Raw genomic sequence first — 17624 nt, forward strand, 5'->3', positions numbered from 1 at the left:
CACGGCTGACACTGGCAGCTCGCTCTCCGCTACGACCTCCGCCTGACCGGGGTCCCACTGACCACGCCCCCACGGCTGACACCGGCAGCTCGCTCTCCGCTACGACCTCCGCCTGACCGGGGTTCCAAAGGCGCCCGGGATCCGTCACGGCCGTCACTTCACAATACCCAGGAGACGGGACAGAGCAGGACACCTGAAGACCCCTCCTCTTCAGCCAGACTGCTCTGGCACGGGGAGGGCGTTCTCTGAAACACCTGGGGGTAGGACTGCCCCTCCCTCGGGGAGACAGGAGGAGCGAGGAGGACGAGAGGAAGGAGGGAGACAGACGAGCAGAATATAGGAGGGAGAAGAAAAGAAAGATGGGAAGGGGAGATGAAGGGGAAGAGGGGAACACAAGAGGAGAAGCAGTTGTGAAACTAAAGCCACATGTGTGTAAACGCTTGCTGACCTCCACATCAGCACTTTATGGCTTCCTGACAGCGACCCACATTCCTGCAGTCGGAGAGGAGAGGAGAGGAGGAGAGAGGAGGGGGGCGAAGGAGAGGAGGGGAGGGGGGCTCAGACCCCCACTAGCAGCACAGTGAGGGGCGGGGGGTGGGGGGTGGAGGGGGAGCTGGCCCAGGCTCCGCAGAATAACACAGGAATTCTATTCAGAATATTTTCACTGTATTTCTTTTTTTTCCCCGTCTGGCCAAAGAAATAACCTGATGGAATTACTGCTGTTATTGCTTCTATTTCTGAAAGTCTTACCCAATAGGGGTGCGGGAAGGCCGAGGTTGGGGGAGCGAGAGATTTGACAAAGCAATATTGTCAAGGTGAGGTGCTGTTCGGACACATAACACTGGAGACACAAACCCTACAGCCTGTACCGTCTGCTCCTCATCTAGAACGTTTATTCACGTCCTCAGAGCAATTTCATACTCTGATGAAGAATGTGTTTTTGAAAGGTACTGAACGCTGTTAACGGCTGATGCTTGCAAACCCTGGTATGCATCTCATGCATGAGGGACTTTTCGCAAACATCCCTTGCCTGAATTTCATGAACTGAAGTCTCAAAACAGGTGGGACATTTTCCACAGCAAACTTCAGGTGAGTTTTCTAGTAAAGGAAGCCATGTTCCTCTGACTCTAGGGAATAATATTATACTTCAGAGTTGTCCAAAAGAAAAATGTTAATTTTTTTAATATTCTTAACTTGTAAAAAGGTAATGTACCCACACATTTAAAAACACAACTCTCACTAATCTCCAGTAGTCCAATTACTACGGTAATCAGGTTGTGTGCTGTATGTGCGTGCGTGTTTAGCTGGTCTCCTGAAGTGATGGGTTTAACAGGTCACACTTCCAACCCTCAGGGACCATTCCTCAGGTCAATCAAAGCCAATGACAGCAGAGCACAACCACTCCATGACATGACACAAGAGACAGATATAACCACCCCATGACATGACACAGAGACAGATATAACCACCCCATGACATGACACAGAGAGATATAACCACCCCATGACATGACACAGAGAGATATAACTACCCCGTGACATGACACAGAGACAGATATAACCACCCCATGACATGACACAGAGCAGAGCACAACCACTCCATGACATGGCACAGAGACAGATATAACCACCCCATGACATGACACAGAGCAGAGCACAACCACCCCATGACATGGCACAGAGACAGATATAACCACCCCATGACATGACACAGAGCAGAGCACAACCACCCCATGACATGGCACAGAGACAGATATAACCACCCCATGACATGACACAGAGCAGAGCACAACCACCCCATGACATGACACAGAGACAGATATAACCACTCCATACATGGCTCTAAGCTAAAAATTTTCACTAGGAGCACATGTGCTCCTAAATGAAAAAATTTAGGAGCACAGAAAGAAATTTAAGAGCGCAACGAAAAATTTGAAATTTTTATTAGCATCACACACATTAGGCCTACTGCCAACAACAATAAACAATATTAACCTGCTCACCATAGGAGCTCTCATCCTCTCCTACTATACTATTCCCACACACTTCATCATGTGCCTTGGTCCTAATGAAGACTATAGCCTACTATCCCCACACACTTCATCATATGCACTGGTCCTAATGAAGACTATACTATTCCCACACAGTTCATCAGGTGCATTGGTCCTAATGAAGACTATACTATTCCCACACACTGCATCATATATGGCCCAATCCCAATACCCCCCTTATCCCTAGCCCCTACCCCTACATTTTCACACGTAGGGTAATGTGTCCCATTCCTTTTAGCTTCTAGGGCTAGGGAGCATATGGAGGGCTAGTGGACGTTCAAACAGCCCTCCAAAACGAGGGTTTTCAGATGCTGACCTGAAACCAAGGGGTAGATGAAAATTCACACAATACTTTGCGAACTTAGGCAGGGATATGAAACATAGCTGCCGGTGCCGTGAAAAAAACGTGGGAAGAAAGCCCAATATCTTCACGGTCCGTGTACCCTCCGTCCAATCGTTATTTCTCTTGACTCAGTAAAAAGGAAAAGCAAATTTACTGCTTTTTCGCTTCCTCTTCTTACGGTAAAAATGGGTAAACTGAACACGTTATAATCCGTTTTATCCTTTACCATTGTTTCTTTTTTTGCTTTCATGACAAGAGAATAGGATGCTCGGTTGTTTTATCCTTTTACCGTTATTTCCTTTTTTGCTTTCATGACAAGAGAATAGTATGCTCGATTGTTTGCTCATATTGTCGTGTAACCCTTTCCTCCTCACTGCTTGAATTCAGTCTGTTTGATCCTGTAACCGTTTTTGCTTTTTTGCTTTCATGAAGAGCGATAGCGATGCTTGATTGCCTTTTCCCTTTGGTCGTTTTTCATGCATCCTTTTCTGAAAGGGCAGCCTATTAGCCTACTGCTTGATTGCTTCTTCTTTCTTTTTATTAAATCAAACACGTCAATGGAATCAATCAAGCGCAGGAGGGGGAGAGGGTGAATGGGAAGTGACATTAAACTTCAAAATAAAAGTTTTTGAAATGTTAGCCCTTCTCAGGAACTGTGAGTGCGCTGATGACGTAACATCTGCTGACTGCTACCAGGAAAAGGAAGTTATGTCAATGTAGCGGTTACCGCACCTATGATTTCAGTTGGGAGTCGAGGTTACTCTTTTCCCTATCTTTGAGGACCGCAACGTGAAAATGTTTCTCCGGGCGTCAGCATCATATGTTGCACAACCACAAGCTGATCATAGATCAAAAAGGAGAGTTGTTGATCGCACTAACTGTCTTAATGGGCAAGCATACGGACGCAGAACTAGCAAAAACGGTTACTTTTAATAACCTATCTGGCCGAAGAGGGACAACACAGATTTAATTTATTGATTTTATTCACCTCCAAGCATATATTGTCAATGAAAAAACGAACAACCTGTTGTTGATCACCCAGAATAACTTTGTATAGACTTGCAGTTACCCTTCCCTGCAAGGGGAGAGGTTGACTCAAACCATGTCAGGAAAATACCCCCACAGCCTAACAGAGCCACCTCACTGTGTGGGTCAAGCTTTCAGGCCTGGGCATCACTCACATGGTACAGTCACCAGATTTCAACACAACTGAACACCTAAGGAGTTTTTTCTCCACCCTTTACCTCCTCACATACACGGCATAGGCCTACACCAACCCAAAGTAGCCTAACATAGGAGGTCTATGGGGTTATAGTGCTGCAGATAAGCTCATATATGGAAGGTATTGTGCATTTTATGACTAAAGCATGAAACTTTCAGCATATGATCTATACACCCCAAGGATTAATTTCAGACCACTTCAGGAGGGACCTTTTACAGCTGTGGTGGGCAAAATGGTGGGCGCTTCAGTCTATTTTGACTGCAGGGGGCATATATAGTGGTGCTGTGGTGATAGCATGAAGCATGAAAAATTGGGATGAGCTGTCTGCATGGGTCACTTGACAAGAAGCCACTTGAAATTTCAAGATGGCGACCATTTTTCAAGATGGCCGCCACCTTAGTGGAGTGGCAGATAAGCTCATATGTAAGGTATTGTGCATTTTATGACTTAAGCATGAAACTTTCTCCAGTGTTTCTATACACCATGTTTCTACACACCATGAAGTTTGTTTTCAGATGTGGAACCACTTCAAGAGGGACTTCTGGAACTTGTCAGAAGACATTTGGGTCATCATCAACTTGTTTTTTCATTTTGTAGGCATAAATGCAGTGGTGTGAAAAAGGAAGTTATGTTAATGTGGCGGTTACCGCACATATGATTTCAGTTGGGAGTCAAGGTTACTCATTGGCTCTACCCTTTCCCTATCTTTGAGGACATCTACCGCAAGGTGTGAAAACTCCTTTCCAACAAAAACGTTTTCTCCGGGCATCAGCATCATATGTTGCACAACCACATTGCAGCAACATCCATAACCTACATTAGGCAACATACATATGACATTTTAGTCAATTAGATGGTTAAGAAATGTTTTGTCACCTCAAAAAATAATGACGATGCCACAAAAAAAGACCCAAAAAGGTCACTTAGGCTAACGGTAGCGCCGAGCTTTCAAAACCCATCGTTTGTAAGAATAGGCGTTTCTGCTTTGGTGTGTGGCTTTGAAATGTTTCTTTGACACTTTTAAATATGAGCGCCATCGTAGCGACCTCCGGCCCCTATTTATAATTCACGAATCCCTATGGAGCTGTGGTAGCAGATATTACGTCATCAGCGCACTCACAGTTCCTGAGAAGGGCTAACATTTCAAAAACTTTTATTTTGAAGTTTAATGTCACTTCCCATTCACCCTCTCCCCCTCCCGTGCTTGCCGTGTCAACGGCATTTCATTGCATTTTGATGTGGATCCAGTAAGTTACTGGTAGGCTACGGTGCAATATTGAATCTAATCGAATCAATATAACTTTGTGTAAACAACGATTTTTTTGTGACAGTTGATTCGACTCCCCCCAGGCCTCACCTAATTTCTCTCTCTCCTTGGTTCCACTTTGCCGGGCAAAATACGATTGAATGGGCTTCATTTTGTTAACGTTACTGGCAGGGGCATTCGACGAAAGCACAGTCGTTTTTGAGTGAGGGCAGCTGAGCTGTCATCGCGCGTCATCACGAGAGTTCTGCGCGTTGCAGGTTGCAGTCGTGGGAAATAAAATAAAATTAAAAAGTTGTGAGACTTGTGGTTTTGTATATGGGTGTGCGAAACTTTGACTCTAGTTTGATCCAATTTGCATGGATTTATTTTAGGCAAAAAATGCGAGTGAAATAGTTGAAAACAGTACTCGCACAGTGTGCTCCTAAATGATTTTTTCTGATCGCACAAAACTATTTTTAGTCGCAAATGCGAGTAAAATGGTCGCACCTTAGAGCCCTGCCATAACATGACAGAGACAGATATAACCACTCCATGACATGACACAAGAGACAGATATTACCACCCCATGACATGACACAGAGCAGAGCACAACCACCCCATGACATGACACAGAGACAGATATAACCACCCCATGACATGGCACAGAGTCAGTCCTGAGCTTACAGACACAGTCCTGGAACTCCTCCATTCAAATAACCACACAAAAACACCCCCACAGCGAACAATCACCTGCATCATCCACAAACAAACCGAAGTTGCCCCATAAAGAATTCTACTGAGACATTATACACACCACATGCGCGTGCACACACACACACACACACACACACACACACGATGAAAGCGTGAGCGGAACACATGTCCAGATGTTTGCTAGCTGGTATACTGGCGGAGGGAGGGACAGCGGGCCACCTCAGAAGAGCACGGTCTCAGACTGTTATCAGCCTAGTAGTCTGGCCAGACGCTCACATAAACCAACATTAGCCATGCCCACCATTTATTCTCCAGACACAGACACACACACAGACACACACACACACACACACACACACACACACATTCTTCCTCCATCTGCGGTCTGACCCAGGCATTCAAAACAAACACAGCTGGAGCCACAGCGGACAGGTATAGCAGAAAGCTAGCTGCCCTCACCCACCCGGCGGTGGGCTGTAAAACCTCAACACAGTGCCCCGCCCCGCCCCCCCTCCCCTTCCTCGCCGCCAGCAGCATGGTACGAGCCAGCTCCATCACATCGGACCTGTCGGTCCGGCTTGACAGGCTCCACCTCTGATCGGAGGAGAGTTATTATGAGCGGAGCTGCTGCGCTTCACAAGGACCTGAGAGGGCTGAGTCCAGAGAGGCCCGTGGGAGGTCCTGTGCCCTGATTGGAGGGTCAGCCCTGTCGGAGGTATCGACGGGACTGAACCGCAGTCTCCGCCCACAACCGCATGCAGACTACACAATACCAATATACATTAACTTCCTTTCCAGAAACACTAACACAAGCTCCACCCTCGTTCACGTAGAGTATTTGTTCGTTCCAAAAATCTTTTTATTCTGAATAGCAGATCTGATCGAGCTGGTGAGAAATAGCCATTGTGCTTATGTAACCGAGATCACTTACATGAACTGACTCCTCTAATATCGCCCACCAGCGCCATCGAACCGCTAGCTGTTTGGTGGCGTGGCTGGCTAACGCAGCGTTTAAGGGAGGCGCTCACATGCGTTTGGAAGTCTGAGAGGTCTCAAGTTCCAATCCAGCAAGGGACAAAATGAGGGTTGGAGAACCAGTGACGCAGACAGTCACACCTGTTTGACTTATATACAGTGCAGCTGAATCCACACGGCCATGCCGATCGATAGATCGATAGATCGATAGATCGATAGATCGATAGATATTTGGGGCAGATTGACAGGTAAAAACTTAAAATGGGTCTGGTGGTACTGTAGGTGTAATGAATTTTGAAGTAGCCCAGTAGAACGAGAGAAACAGCAGTAGCCTGGTTACTTTGCTCCAGCTGCAGTGGACGGAGGGAGGCTGAGCAGAAAAATAGCTGGTCAGCATACTCATTTTGTTGGCAATTTGTTTTGACAACTGAACAGTTGATGTTGCACAGTATATGCAGTACATTCCATTCATGGCTAGTTGCTATCGAAATCAGGACTGGCATCTATCAATCAAACTATCGAATTCAGCCCAATATCTGCGGCAGACCGGCAAAAATGTGAAATGGAATGGAGCGGTCACCGCCAGCAGCACAATAGAAGCTCTGGCTGGGACTCGCTAACGTTAGTGGCACCCCCCTTCCCACAATCCATTAGCCCACTGGCTATGAAATACATCCATCCAGTTAATTTCAATATGAGCAGGTATCAGGGGGAGGGGTGTTGCAATAACCTAGTCCGGGTTCGTTGCTGACGAGTGGTGAGCTAGTGTAGCAAGTTGAGCCATGGAAAAGTCTAGCTATAAGCTAGATAATATGGGCAAACATGTATTAACTGACCAAGTGGCACAACCCGTTAGTGCAGCAGACTTGTAACATAAGGCTTCAACTCCCCGTCCTATCATCTGATGTTTGAGTACGTAGTAGCCTACCTTTAGATTTTTTTTTATTACAGTAGTTATTCCTAAACTCATGGTTGTCCTAGACCAGCCATCACCAAAAGGCGGACCACGGTCCGGATCCGGACCCAGAAGCCATCCAGTCCGGATTGCGTCTATAACCCGCTAAATCAATGAGAATTTATCCCTTTTGATGGAGCGTAGGCAACTAATTTCAGCCTGCGCAGCCTTTGTAGTATTTTACAGCATTTGTTTACTATCTCAGGTGTCGCTAGCCATTCGAATCTGCATGTTTATTGCCTGACGTCACCCAGTCTACATGTGACAGCCTAGCTATCGTTAACGTTACTGTAATTTTTTATTTAACCTTTATTTAACCAGATAAAAAGCATTGAGATAAAATCTCTTTTACAATACTGACCTGGCCAAGAAGGCAGCAAAGTTTCACATTGAAAGACACAAGGATATATAAAATACAGAGAACAACACAACTAAATATACAAAAGGCGTAGAGCACGTTGGAACAATAAGAAATTAAGGTATATTCCTTGCTAACATTAGTTGGAGTTGGATACTGCATGACCAGAGAAACGTAACGACAAACCAAGAGGGAAGTGAGATAATATAAGACAGAAGTAACGTCAGCCTATACATGCCGTGCTCTAAAATAAGAAAAATAGATGTTGAAAATAGGGCGTTGCATCAAGAATGGACCGAGTTGTATATGAATATGAGTTTGGTTCCAAAACGCGATAAACGCCATTTTTTTTACATTTGCATTTTACTACTGGAAATGGTCCTTCAGAGGTACCTTAATGTATGTGTGAATTATTGCCATTAACGAATTTTAAGATTATACATTTTAGGCCTACTTTAAAATGTATTTTTTCCACAAAACGCTATATCCGACAGACCAGTTTCTTTTTAAAGAGCGATATAGCTGGAATAGAACGTTCAGAGCGCTGCGCGTGAGCTCAGCTGAGCATCTCCTGAGAAGAGCGTCTCCTGTCACTGAGAAGCGCACCTCTGAAGTGACACTGATTAGGCTAGGCCTACACTACTGCAAAATAACAATCGGTTAATAGGCTATTATAAAAGGAGGACGAAATAATAACTAGATCCATCAGTAAGGTTTCATTGTTTTTGTCGGCTGCGGTCGAGTCAAGTCAAGTAGGCTATAGCTAGCAACGTAGCGATCAGGTCAGCGATCAAGTCAGTCAAGTCGAGTCAGGTCTAACGTCAGCTAGCAATGGATTTCGATGATGGATCGGAGCCGGTCATTCCAGCTGTTGTTGGGAGAAAGAGAAAGCCATCGAAGGCAAGCCACCAAAAAGAGAAGGCCAAGATCATAAGGCATTCAGGAGAGGGGAAACATCCTGGAGTTAATTGTGGTCACCGTGCAGCAGCTAATTTTGGTCTTTGTCATGCCGACAAACTGTCTAATGAAGATGTGGCCTTCAACTTCGCCACACTCTACAAAAGCGAGACAAAAGTGGAGCAGGACAAAATACTCCTTCGTCTGACTACTGTAAATAAGGTCAGTAGGCAACGAGTCTCCGACGAGGACAGGCAGAAGCCCAGGGATGTCACCGCGAAATACAGCCTCCTGTCCAGCGCTCCTCCCCACTCCAAGATACCTGTCTGCAAGGCGACATTCCAAAGTGTCCTTGGTAAGATTATTTTTCAAATAAATTCACTAGTCATTTCGGTGCCATGAGAAATCAATGGCCTGTGTAATCTTGGGCAAACTTAGATTTATTTAGTCTCTATAGCCTGTAGACTCAGTTAACATCCGTGCGCAACTTTACGCACAGGCTGCTGGCGAATTCACCGAGTCTGAGGAGATTCTCTGGGACAAATAACGTCTTTGAAACAAAATAGTATACATTGTTATCTATTTAGTTTTTTTTATTCTGAATTAATTATTATTGCTGTCAAAAGTGTGTCCTTGGCTAGAGTGTAGACAAAATCCTACAATAGAATATTTTATAGGGGCAGAGGGGGCCGGTTGACCGCTGTCAATGTAGGCCTAGGCCCAGGATAGACGTATAGCCTAGAATGCCGATTTTCAGATAACGGAAAAAAACAACAACACAGAAACACTCATAAATAAAAGGAATAATAAAAAAAAGTGTGTTTAAAATCATGCCAATCAGCTGTCAGTCTTTTCCCAGCTGCACAACACACTGTCCCACAATTTAGGCATATGCCAAATGGCATTATTGGTGCTGCGTAAAAACTTCAGTCAGACAAAAGACAAAGCCTACAATGATTTTCATATGCTAATTTGGTTATGTTGGTTCTTTATTTAGAATGTAGCGTTTGGGTTATCAGATGGTTACCACAGTGTGTAGCCCTGTACCAATATGATAAACTGGTAGAATATACCAGACTGAATACTGACTACTAGCTTGTAGTTACTACTAGCTTGCTATTAACAGATTGTTAACTGAATAAACCACCTTTTTCTTAAATACTCCATAGGTGTTAGTAAAGACAGAGTCTCTATTATTTATTTAACTAGTATTTCAGTGAACATGGGGAAGCCAGACCGGAGCGCAGGGGTGGAGCCAGAAAAGTGGATGAGAACATGGAGAAGAGAGAGGCAGTAGTGCAGCATGTGTCCTCCTTCATGTGCAAGGCCAGCCACTATGCTCGTCGTGGCACACCTGGCCGGAAGTACCTGCCGAGTGAGCTGTCAGTGGCCAAGATGCACCAGCTGTTCCAGGATCAGAAGCACAGGGACATCAGCTACTCCTTGTACTACAACGTGTTCTGCCACCGGTTCAACCTGGGGTTTGGGCATCCGGCAAAAGACTGCTGTGCCACCTGCATGAGCTCGAAGCTGCGTATGAAGGATCCCAACTTGACCGACGAAGAGAGGAAGAGATTGTGTCATTCATGCTCCACCGACGCAGAGCCCGGGTATTCTACAACCTGCTGAATGCAGTGGAGGATTCAGTCACAGTCTGCTTTGACATGATGCAGAACCTCTCTCTGCCCAAGTCTCCCATCGGCCAGACCTATTACTCCAGGCAGCTGTACATGTATGTGTTTGGTGTTGTGGTCCACCATGGAGAGAGGAGCCAGCAGGTGGCTTGAGAATGAAAACAGAAAAGACAGCAACATGACTGCATCTGCTCTGGACCACTGCCTGAGATCCAGTCTAGCTGAAGATGTCCAGCGGGCTGGCCATTTGAGGCTGTTCAGTGATTCCTGCTACGGACAGAATAAGAACGTCAACATGGTTGGCATGCTGTCCAGTCTACGAAGCACCATCTTCAAAGACGTGAAGATGGAGTACTACTTCCCTGTACGTGGCCATAGTTTTCTGCCTGCTGATAGAGTCTTCGGAAGAATTGAGCAGGATATTCGCAAGCAGGACACCATCCTCCTGCCGGAAGAGTACACCAACATCCTGAGGAAGCATGGCTCTGTCTATGTGTATGGGAAGGATTGGGAGAGTTGTGACCACAAAGCTGCAAACAAAGGCTCTCATGCAGTCCACCAGATCGTACAAGATCAGCGACGCCCGGGTGTTGGAGATCGATGGAAAAGGGTTGGGGATGAGAACCACCTTCCACGGTCCCACCTACCAGCACACTCTCCTGAAGAGAGGCAAGAACTGGGGCATGTATAAAGCAGCCCCCCTGCCCATGATGACCACCGTGAAGGCTGTAAAGAAGAGGGACATCATCAGCCTGCTGGAAGCCATTGGTGCCCCAGCACACGTCAAGGCCTTCTACAACCATGCCTTGGCTGTGACCAGTGATGTCCACAGTGAGGAAGAGTAGGGTAAAAGGCACACACTGCCATCTGAAGCCCAGCTGACACTCATGCACGCACGCACGCACACACGCACACACACACACACAGTCCAGTCGATGGAAACATGAGCTAAACAAAGTCACAACTCTACCATCCCCTAATCTAATTGGATTGCCTCTGGTTAATGCTATAACCAGAATGGCCTTTTATATTATATTATATTATATTATTATAATAATTATTATTATATAACTCCACTTTTTAAATAGTACACTGCTTTTTTAATGGATTTTGTGAATGACATTAATGTATAGGTGTTAACTATGCTTTTATGAATGTGTTTGAACACACACACGTACACACACACAGTCAGTCACACACACGCACACACACACACACCATTGCTCCACTAGCTTTTCTTAATGGTGTTACAGTATAAGGTGGATATATAGCGTTTTTCAAAAAAAAGGTTGTATTGTGTAGGTTCTGACCAACACTAACTCCAAATTTAATTATTTAATGTGTCTGTATGATTATTATTATTCAATCATTGTATATACTATTCCATATATTTAAGATATTAACCCATTTAAGATGGTTGACAGTGTTAAGATGGATATGTTTTTGACCTATTTATTAACTAGTTGTGGTTATAAAATAAAAATATTTATTCTGGATTTGAAAAAAATGTGTCCCTGGCCTTTAATTAGCTCAAGTCATAGTTTAATTAACAAAAATTGTGAATGAATTTGATTGCTGATGTCTTAAATAATAATGTCAAATAACCAACATTTCTCCAAATGGATATATCTCGTTTTGGAAAGAAACTCTTCATATATTCATTCTCACCGCGGGTAGCTCTAAACCTGTTTGTCTCATATATTTCAAAAGCTACCTTGTTTTCAAATGTAGACCTCATTTTACTCAAGTTTATAGTAGCCTACTTTTTTATTTATAATCCCTCCTAAATGTGAAGTGTCAAGGCTTGGATCATTTATATCTCATATTTGTGTAGGGTTAGGTAGTTATGGATAATTCTACACCGTGGAAGTGAATGGAAATTAATAATTGAATTTCTATGAATTGCAATATTTCTAGGCATGGAATTAAACCAATTTATTAGAAATTTTACTTTGGCCTCTTCCTTAAGCATGTATTCAACATAATACTATTATCTGAATGAAAAGTACTGAAACAGATGTATAATGTGACAAGAAAGGCAATAATTATTTTGTCCGGTAAAAAATATACTTGGCCGGTGGATTTTTTTTATCTACCAGTCCCCTTGGCAGGGGAACCAAAACTTAATTTTCAGCCTTGTGCATACTCCATTCTGCTGTGTGACATGATTCTTTTACGATATTTTTAATTTGTAGCGGTTACTGTTGCTTCATGTTTGTTGTAGCTGCTACTGTTTCTTTTGTTTGCATCTCTTCATCTGACCAGTCTTTTGTATCAACTCAACTCAACTTTATTTATAGAGCGCTTTAAAAACAACCACGGCTGCAACAAAGTGCTGTACATGAGTAATCATAAATACATGAATACAAACAGTAACAAACAATGAAACAATAAAACCAATAAAAGACAGTAGGGTAATTAAAACAGGAGCAAAGTCTCATACCAGGTTGAAAGCCAGGGAATACAAATGGGTTTTAAGACTAGTTTTAAAAATGGACAGTGATGAAGCCTGTCAAATGTGCAGGGGTAGATTGTTCCATAGCTTGGGCGCAGAGACTGAAAAGGCTCTATCCCCCCTGAGCTTCCGCTTTGACCTCAGTACCTCCAGGAGCAGCTGGTCAGCTGACCGGAGGCACCGGGCAGGAGCATGACGATGGAGCAGCTCAGAAAGATAGGACGGGGCGAGACCATATAAAGATTTAAAAACAAATAAAATATTTTTTAAATGAACTCTAAAGTGCACATGCAGCCAGTGGAGAGAGGCCAAAATTGGTGTTATGTGCTCCCTCTTTCGTGTACTAGGGCAGCAGCATTCTGAACCATCTGGAGACGTGCAAGAGAGGCCTGGCTGACTCCAATATAAAGTGTGTTACAGTAATCCAGCCGAGATGAGATGAAGGCATGGATTACTGTTTCAAAGTGCTGACATGCAAGAATGGGCTTCACCTTTGCTAACTGCCTCAAATGAAAAAAGCTGGACTTAACTACTGTACTGATGTGGCGATCAAGTTTAAAATTGGTGTCCATCTTAAAACCCAAGTTTGAAACTGTTGGCTTGAAATACTGTGCCAGAGGGCCCAGGTCAACAGCGGGGAGTTCACGTGCACCATTGGGACTAAACACCATCACTTCAGTTTTCTTTTCATTAAAACTTAAAACGTTTAGGGCCATCCAGGCTTTAATGTCCTCGAGACATGACAGAAGAGGTTGTATTGCAGAGGCGTCTTTCTCCTTCAGTGGCACATATATTTGACTGTCATCAGCGTAGCAATGGAAAGAAATACCATGCTTCCTGAGAATGGAACCCAGTGGCAGCAGATCAGTGCTATCAATCACTGCCACCTGTGTTCAATCCAATCAAATCAGTCAATCAGTGAATCCATGCTCAGTCCAGAGTCCCACAACTCATTCCCAGTATGTAGGCCTACAATGCATGTTTTTAAGGTCAAACTGACAGCTTCTCACTTGGCTCAAACAAGAACATGACCTTCCCTTGGTGTCTGGTTTTGAGTTCAAGCCCAGGATGATGCAGAATAAACATGCTAATGCCTACTCAGGCATTGTACTATTTGGATTTCAGATACATGATTTTTGAGATTTTTTAATTTAAAGAGGCCCTCATGTATTCGTCTTCCTCCTCAAAACGCCCGGCCCCGATCCAGTGCTGTGCAGCTGCTGTAATTATTACATGCATACATGCTAGCTAGCTCTTCCCATGGAGCTCTGGCTCTGCCAGAGGCCTCTGAACAACACTGTGACCACAGGACAACCCCAGACAGATCTAGTGGTGCTTCTGACCATGTGTGTCCTCCACCAGGCCTGCTATTTCTGCACCGGGAGGACTGAGTGTTTAGTCTACGACAGCCAGCTCCCAGGACAGGAACATGGGACTAGACCAGCTCCCAGGGCAGGAACATGGGACTAGACTACACCAGCTCCAAGGGCAGGAACATGGGACTAGACTACAACAGCTCCCAGAGCAGGAACATGGGACTAGACACGACCGAGAAAGCTAGCTAGAGTAAGAGGGACAAAATAAATAAATGGGAAACAACTGTCTACACAAGCGTGTGTGTGTGTGTGTGTGTGTGTGTGTGTGTGTGTGTGTGCGCGCATGTGTGTAGGTGTATGAGTGAGTGAGTGAGCGTGCGTGAGTGCGCTAGTGCAGATTGCGTAATCAACATGACAGACTGGGGTCAGGGGAAAGGAGCTGTTGGAAGCGATTCTAAAGAGGGATGTGGTGAAGGAGGGTGGGGGGGGGCAGACAATACCGCACCATACATCCTGTTGCAACACTACCCTTTAAACACTACAGTTTATTCTCAAAACACCACACACTGTCTGAAAACAGCAATTTGTAGGTAAATCACAGCAAGCCAGGTATGATGACATATTGCCAAAAGCAGCGTTATGTCAGTCCTCTGGTCTCTCTTGCCATCACACATCTGGCGGATTCCCAACGCCTTCCTGAAAGCACTTGTCTTTCCCAGACATCCATCTCTCCTCTCTTTCTACTCTGGCACGAGATGAAAACGCAGCCAGACATCCTGTGTTGCCGTGGCAACAGAGGAGAGAAAACGAAGGATGCCACAGTAACAATGACAAAAAACAACTTAAAGAAAATATTGTGAATAGAGCAGAACTCTAGAACACAGACGTTTCCCAAACAAGGGGCGAAGCAGAACCGTTAGTCAAAAAGCTGAACGGACCGATCGTTGCCATGGTTACGGTGCCAGCCAGCGACGGCACATCGCCATGGTTACGGTGCAGAAAACCACAAGGTTCCCTGGGAGAGCCGTCCACGGTGCTGTGGCGTTAGCTTCCTTCTCGCCGCCGGAGGCGTGTCGGCCTGCTGCCGTCTTTACGGAGACACGGCTGAAGGCTGAGGCAGGTCACATGACTGGTATTATTACACAGTGAGCTGGAACAGCCCCATTACCATGTAAAAAATGGCTCTCTCTGGGAACCATACCTCATCTCAGCACCCCCCCCCCCCCCAGAAATATGACTGATCACAGGGCCGTGCTACGCAGCCCCAAGGCCTGACACTCCTACAGTGCAGGCTCCATCAGTCAGCCCGCGCCAGAACCCATCACGTCCAGGCACAGGTCCAACATGCATGCAACTGACCAGGCAGTTTGGGAGACGGGGTGTATCTGTCAAAACTCCATGAAAGGTCTTTGAGGTGACCGGGGGGGGGTAAGACAACCCTTTGTTGTATAATGACTGTGTTAAATTAGCAATATTATATATGTATCCTATTGTGTGTCAGAGGAAACGCATCAACCTGAAGAAGTGAGGACGTTAATGAAGTAGCCTAGGCTACCGGCCCGCTACAGTCTTGCGTTAATAAATTGATCATATGTGGTCAAGCGAATAAGAGACGTAGGTAGTTACTGTTCCAGCTCTAAAATGTATGTATTTTATGGAGTATAGTTGTCAAATGTGTAAATAGTATCACAAAAAGACTCGACATAAGTTTACTACACGATTCAAGCTTCTTGACGCCTCGGCAAACGTTGTGAGAGGGATTGTGCAAGTTCATTTGGCTGTCTCCCCGACATCTGGAGAGCATTACGGCGGAGGAGACGCGAGTCGGTCTCGATGCACGGATTGCCGCGCACCCCTGGAGATCAAGAAACGTGTCATTAACACGCACAAAAAATCCCATTCCCAAAAATCTGAGATTTTAATTCTAAAGTCGTGAAAGGTGAATTTCCGAGCTGTAGCCTAGTGAGCAGCAAAACTAGGTTGTTTTTATATCGCCAGCACAATATCTATTATAGCTTGGCCTATAGCCTATGTTGAGGCAATTGGGAAGTAGCAGCCACATTGCAAATCCTGATCGAATAAGCTTGACATGAGCCTTAGGCTATGATTCTTAGCAAATATGACACATAAACCTACATGCTGTTTCATGCGGGTCTCTCGGAATAATCTCTAATATCTTAAATAAATTGGAGACAATTCAGCGGAATGGTATAGGCTATAGGCTACCTTGGGTAGCTAACGTGTTTAAAGGTGTACGACGTAGCACTATAGTTTGGAAACGGGCACAGACGTGGGAGAAGCAGAAAGACAACACAGGGGGGCTCGGATTCAGAGAACAACCAACCTCTGCGACCAAAATGTAGGATGGCTTATTCTATGAATGTACACTCGGGCCGAGGACGAAATAGTAGGCTACTTATATTCAGCTAGTAAGAGGAACCCCTCCTCTCACAGACCCCCACGCCGAACGCCTAAATGTGCATGTTAAAAATCATCCTAAAACCATACCTGCAATCGCTCTGTCGCGGGCTGCCACATATTAGTAGACTCGAAGGTTTCCGTCTCAACAACAGCTTGTTCTTCTCAGTGTAACGTTATTCCAGCTCACATCTGCTTGCTTTCGCCGTTTGCCTCTCCTGCAATCTGTAGAAAGATAGACAGTGGATTCCAATAGTGTGCGAGGACGTAGCTCCGCCTGTGCGTGTTCACTAGTCTGGCCTGTAGGGGGCAGTAGCCAGGCAATACATCCACCCCAGTCAGCCCTGTGCGTATTCATCAGTCTGGCCTGTAGGGGGCAGTAGCCAGGCCATCAGACCAAGCCCCCAGGATCAGCTTGGCGCATTGAAGCCACCATGGGCTTAAAGGCCAAGCTCGGCATTGCAAGTCACGTGACGGCATGCGGCCCAAAATGATTATTTCTACTAGAAATATATTATAATATAGGGCTAGCAGAGGAAAACTTTTTTTTTCCTGGGTATCACTCAGCATGAGAGACCAGTCTAAAAATGATCAACTTTTAACTCGTTACGTTCGGAGGTTTCAGATGTATTTAAATTTTAACAAAGTTGAGCAAGCTCAATGTGACATTGTTCATACATTGATTAAAGTCTGTTTCTGTTATCTAGTTTGTGTCTGGCATTATTTAGCTATAGTGGGCTGATGCTTGCAGCTGCCACTATATTTAGCATTTGCCACATTATAAATCAATGTGGTCTAACATGCATGGGTAGTGTAGTTACCTGAAGGCATTATTACCACATTGCAAGTAAGCATGCCATGTAATTTGTAGCTCACATGTTACTAATTTTGGCCTAAAATTATTGATATTGAAAATCAAATGAATATTGTAATTCTTCCCCGTCACAGCTCATTGTACACTGATATAATCATTATCCTTGCTTTTGCTAATACTCAGCTCTCATATCAAACGTTATGCTAGGAAAGGAATCTGGGTGTGAT

At 44.8% G+C, this 17624-nt stretch overlaps 1 protein-coding gene across 1 annotated transcript in view; it reads right to left on the bottom strand.

Annotated features, from left to right (window-relative positions):
* The window catches only part of pid1 (phosphotyrosine interaction domain containing 1), a 44578-nt gene extending 27773 nt beyond the window's left edge, over nt 1-16805 (bottom strand). Inside the window, exon 1 of the mRNA XM_084444668.1 lies at nt 16674-16805. Coding sequence (XP_084300794.1) covers nt 16674-16703 — 30 coding nt within the window. The 5' untranslated portion in view covers nt 16704-16805. The remainder of the gene's footprint in view (nt 1-16673) is intronic.
* Nucleotides 16806-17624: the final 819 nt, after the last annotated feature.

The sequence above is a fragment of the Borostomias antarcticus genome (genome assembly GCF_949987555.1).
Source record: "Borostomias antarcticus genome assembly, chromosome: 1".
Classification (NCBI taxonomy): domain Eukaryota; kingdom Metazoa; phylum Chordata; class Actinopteri; order Stomiiformes; family Stomiidae; genus Borostomias; species Borostomias antarcticus.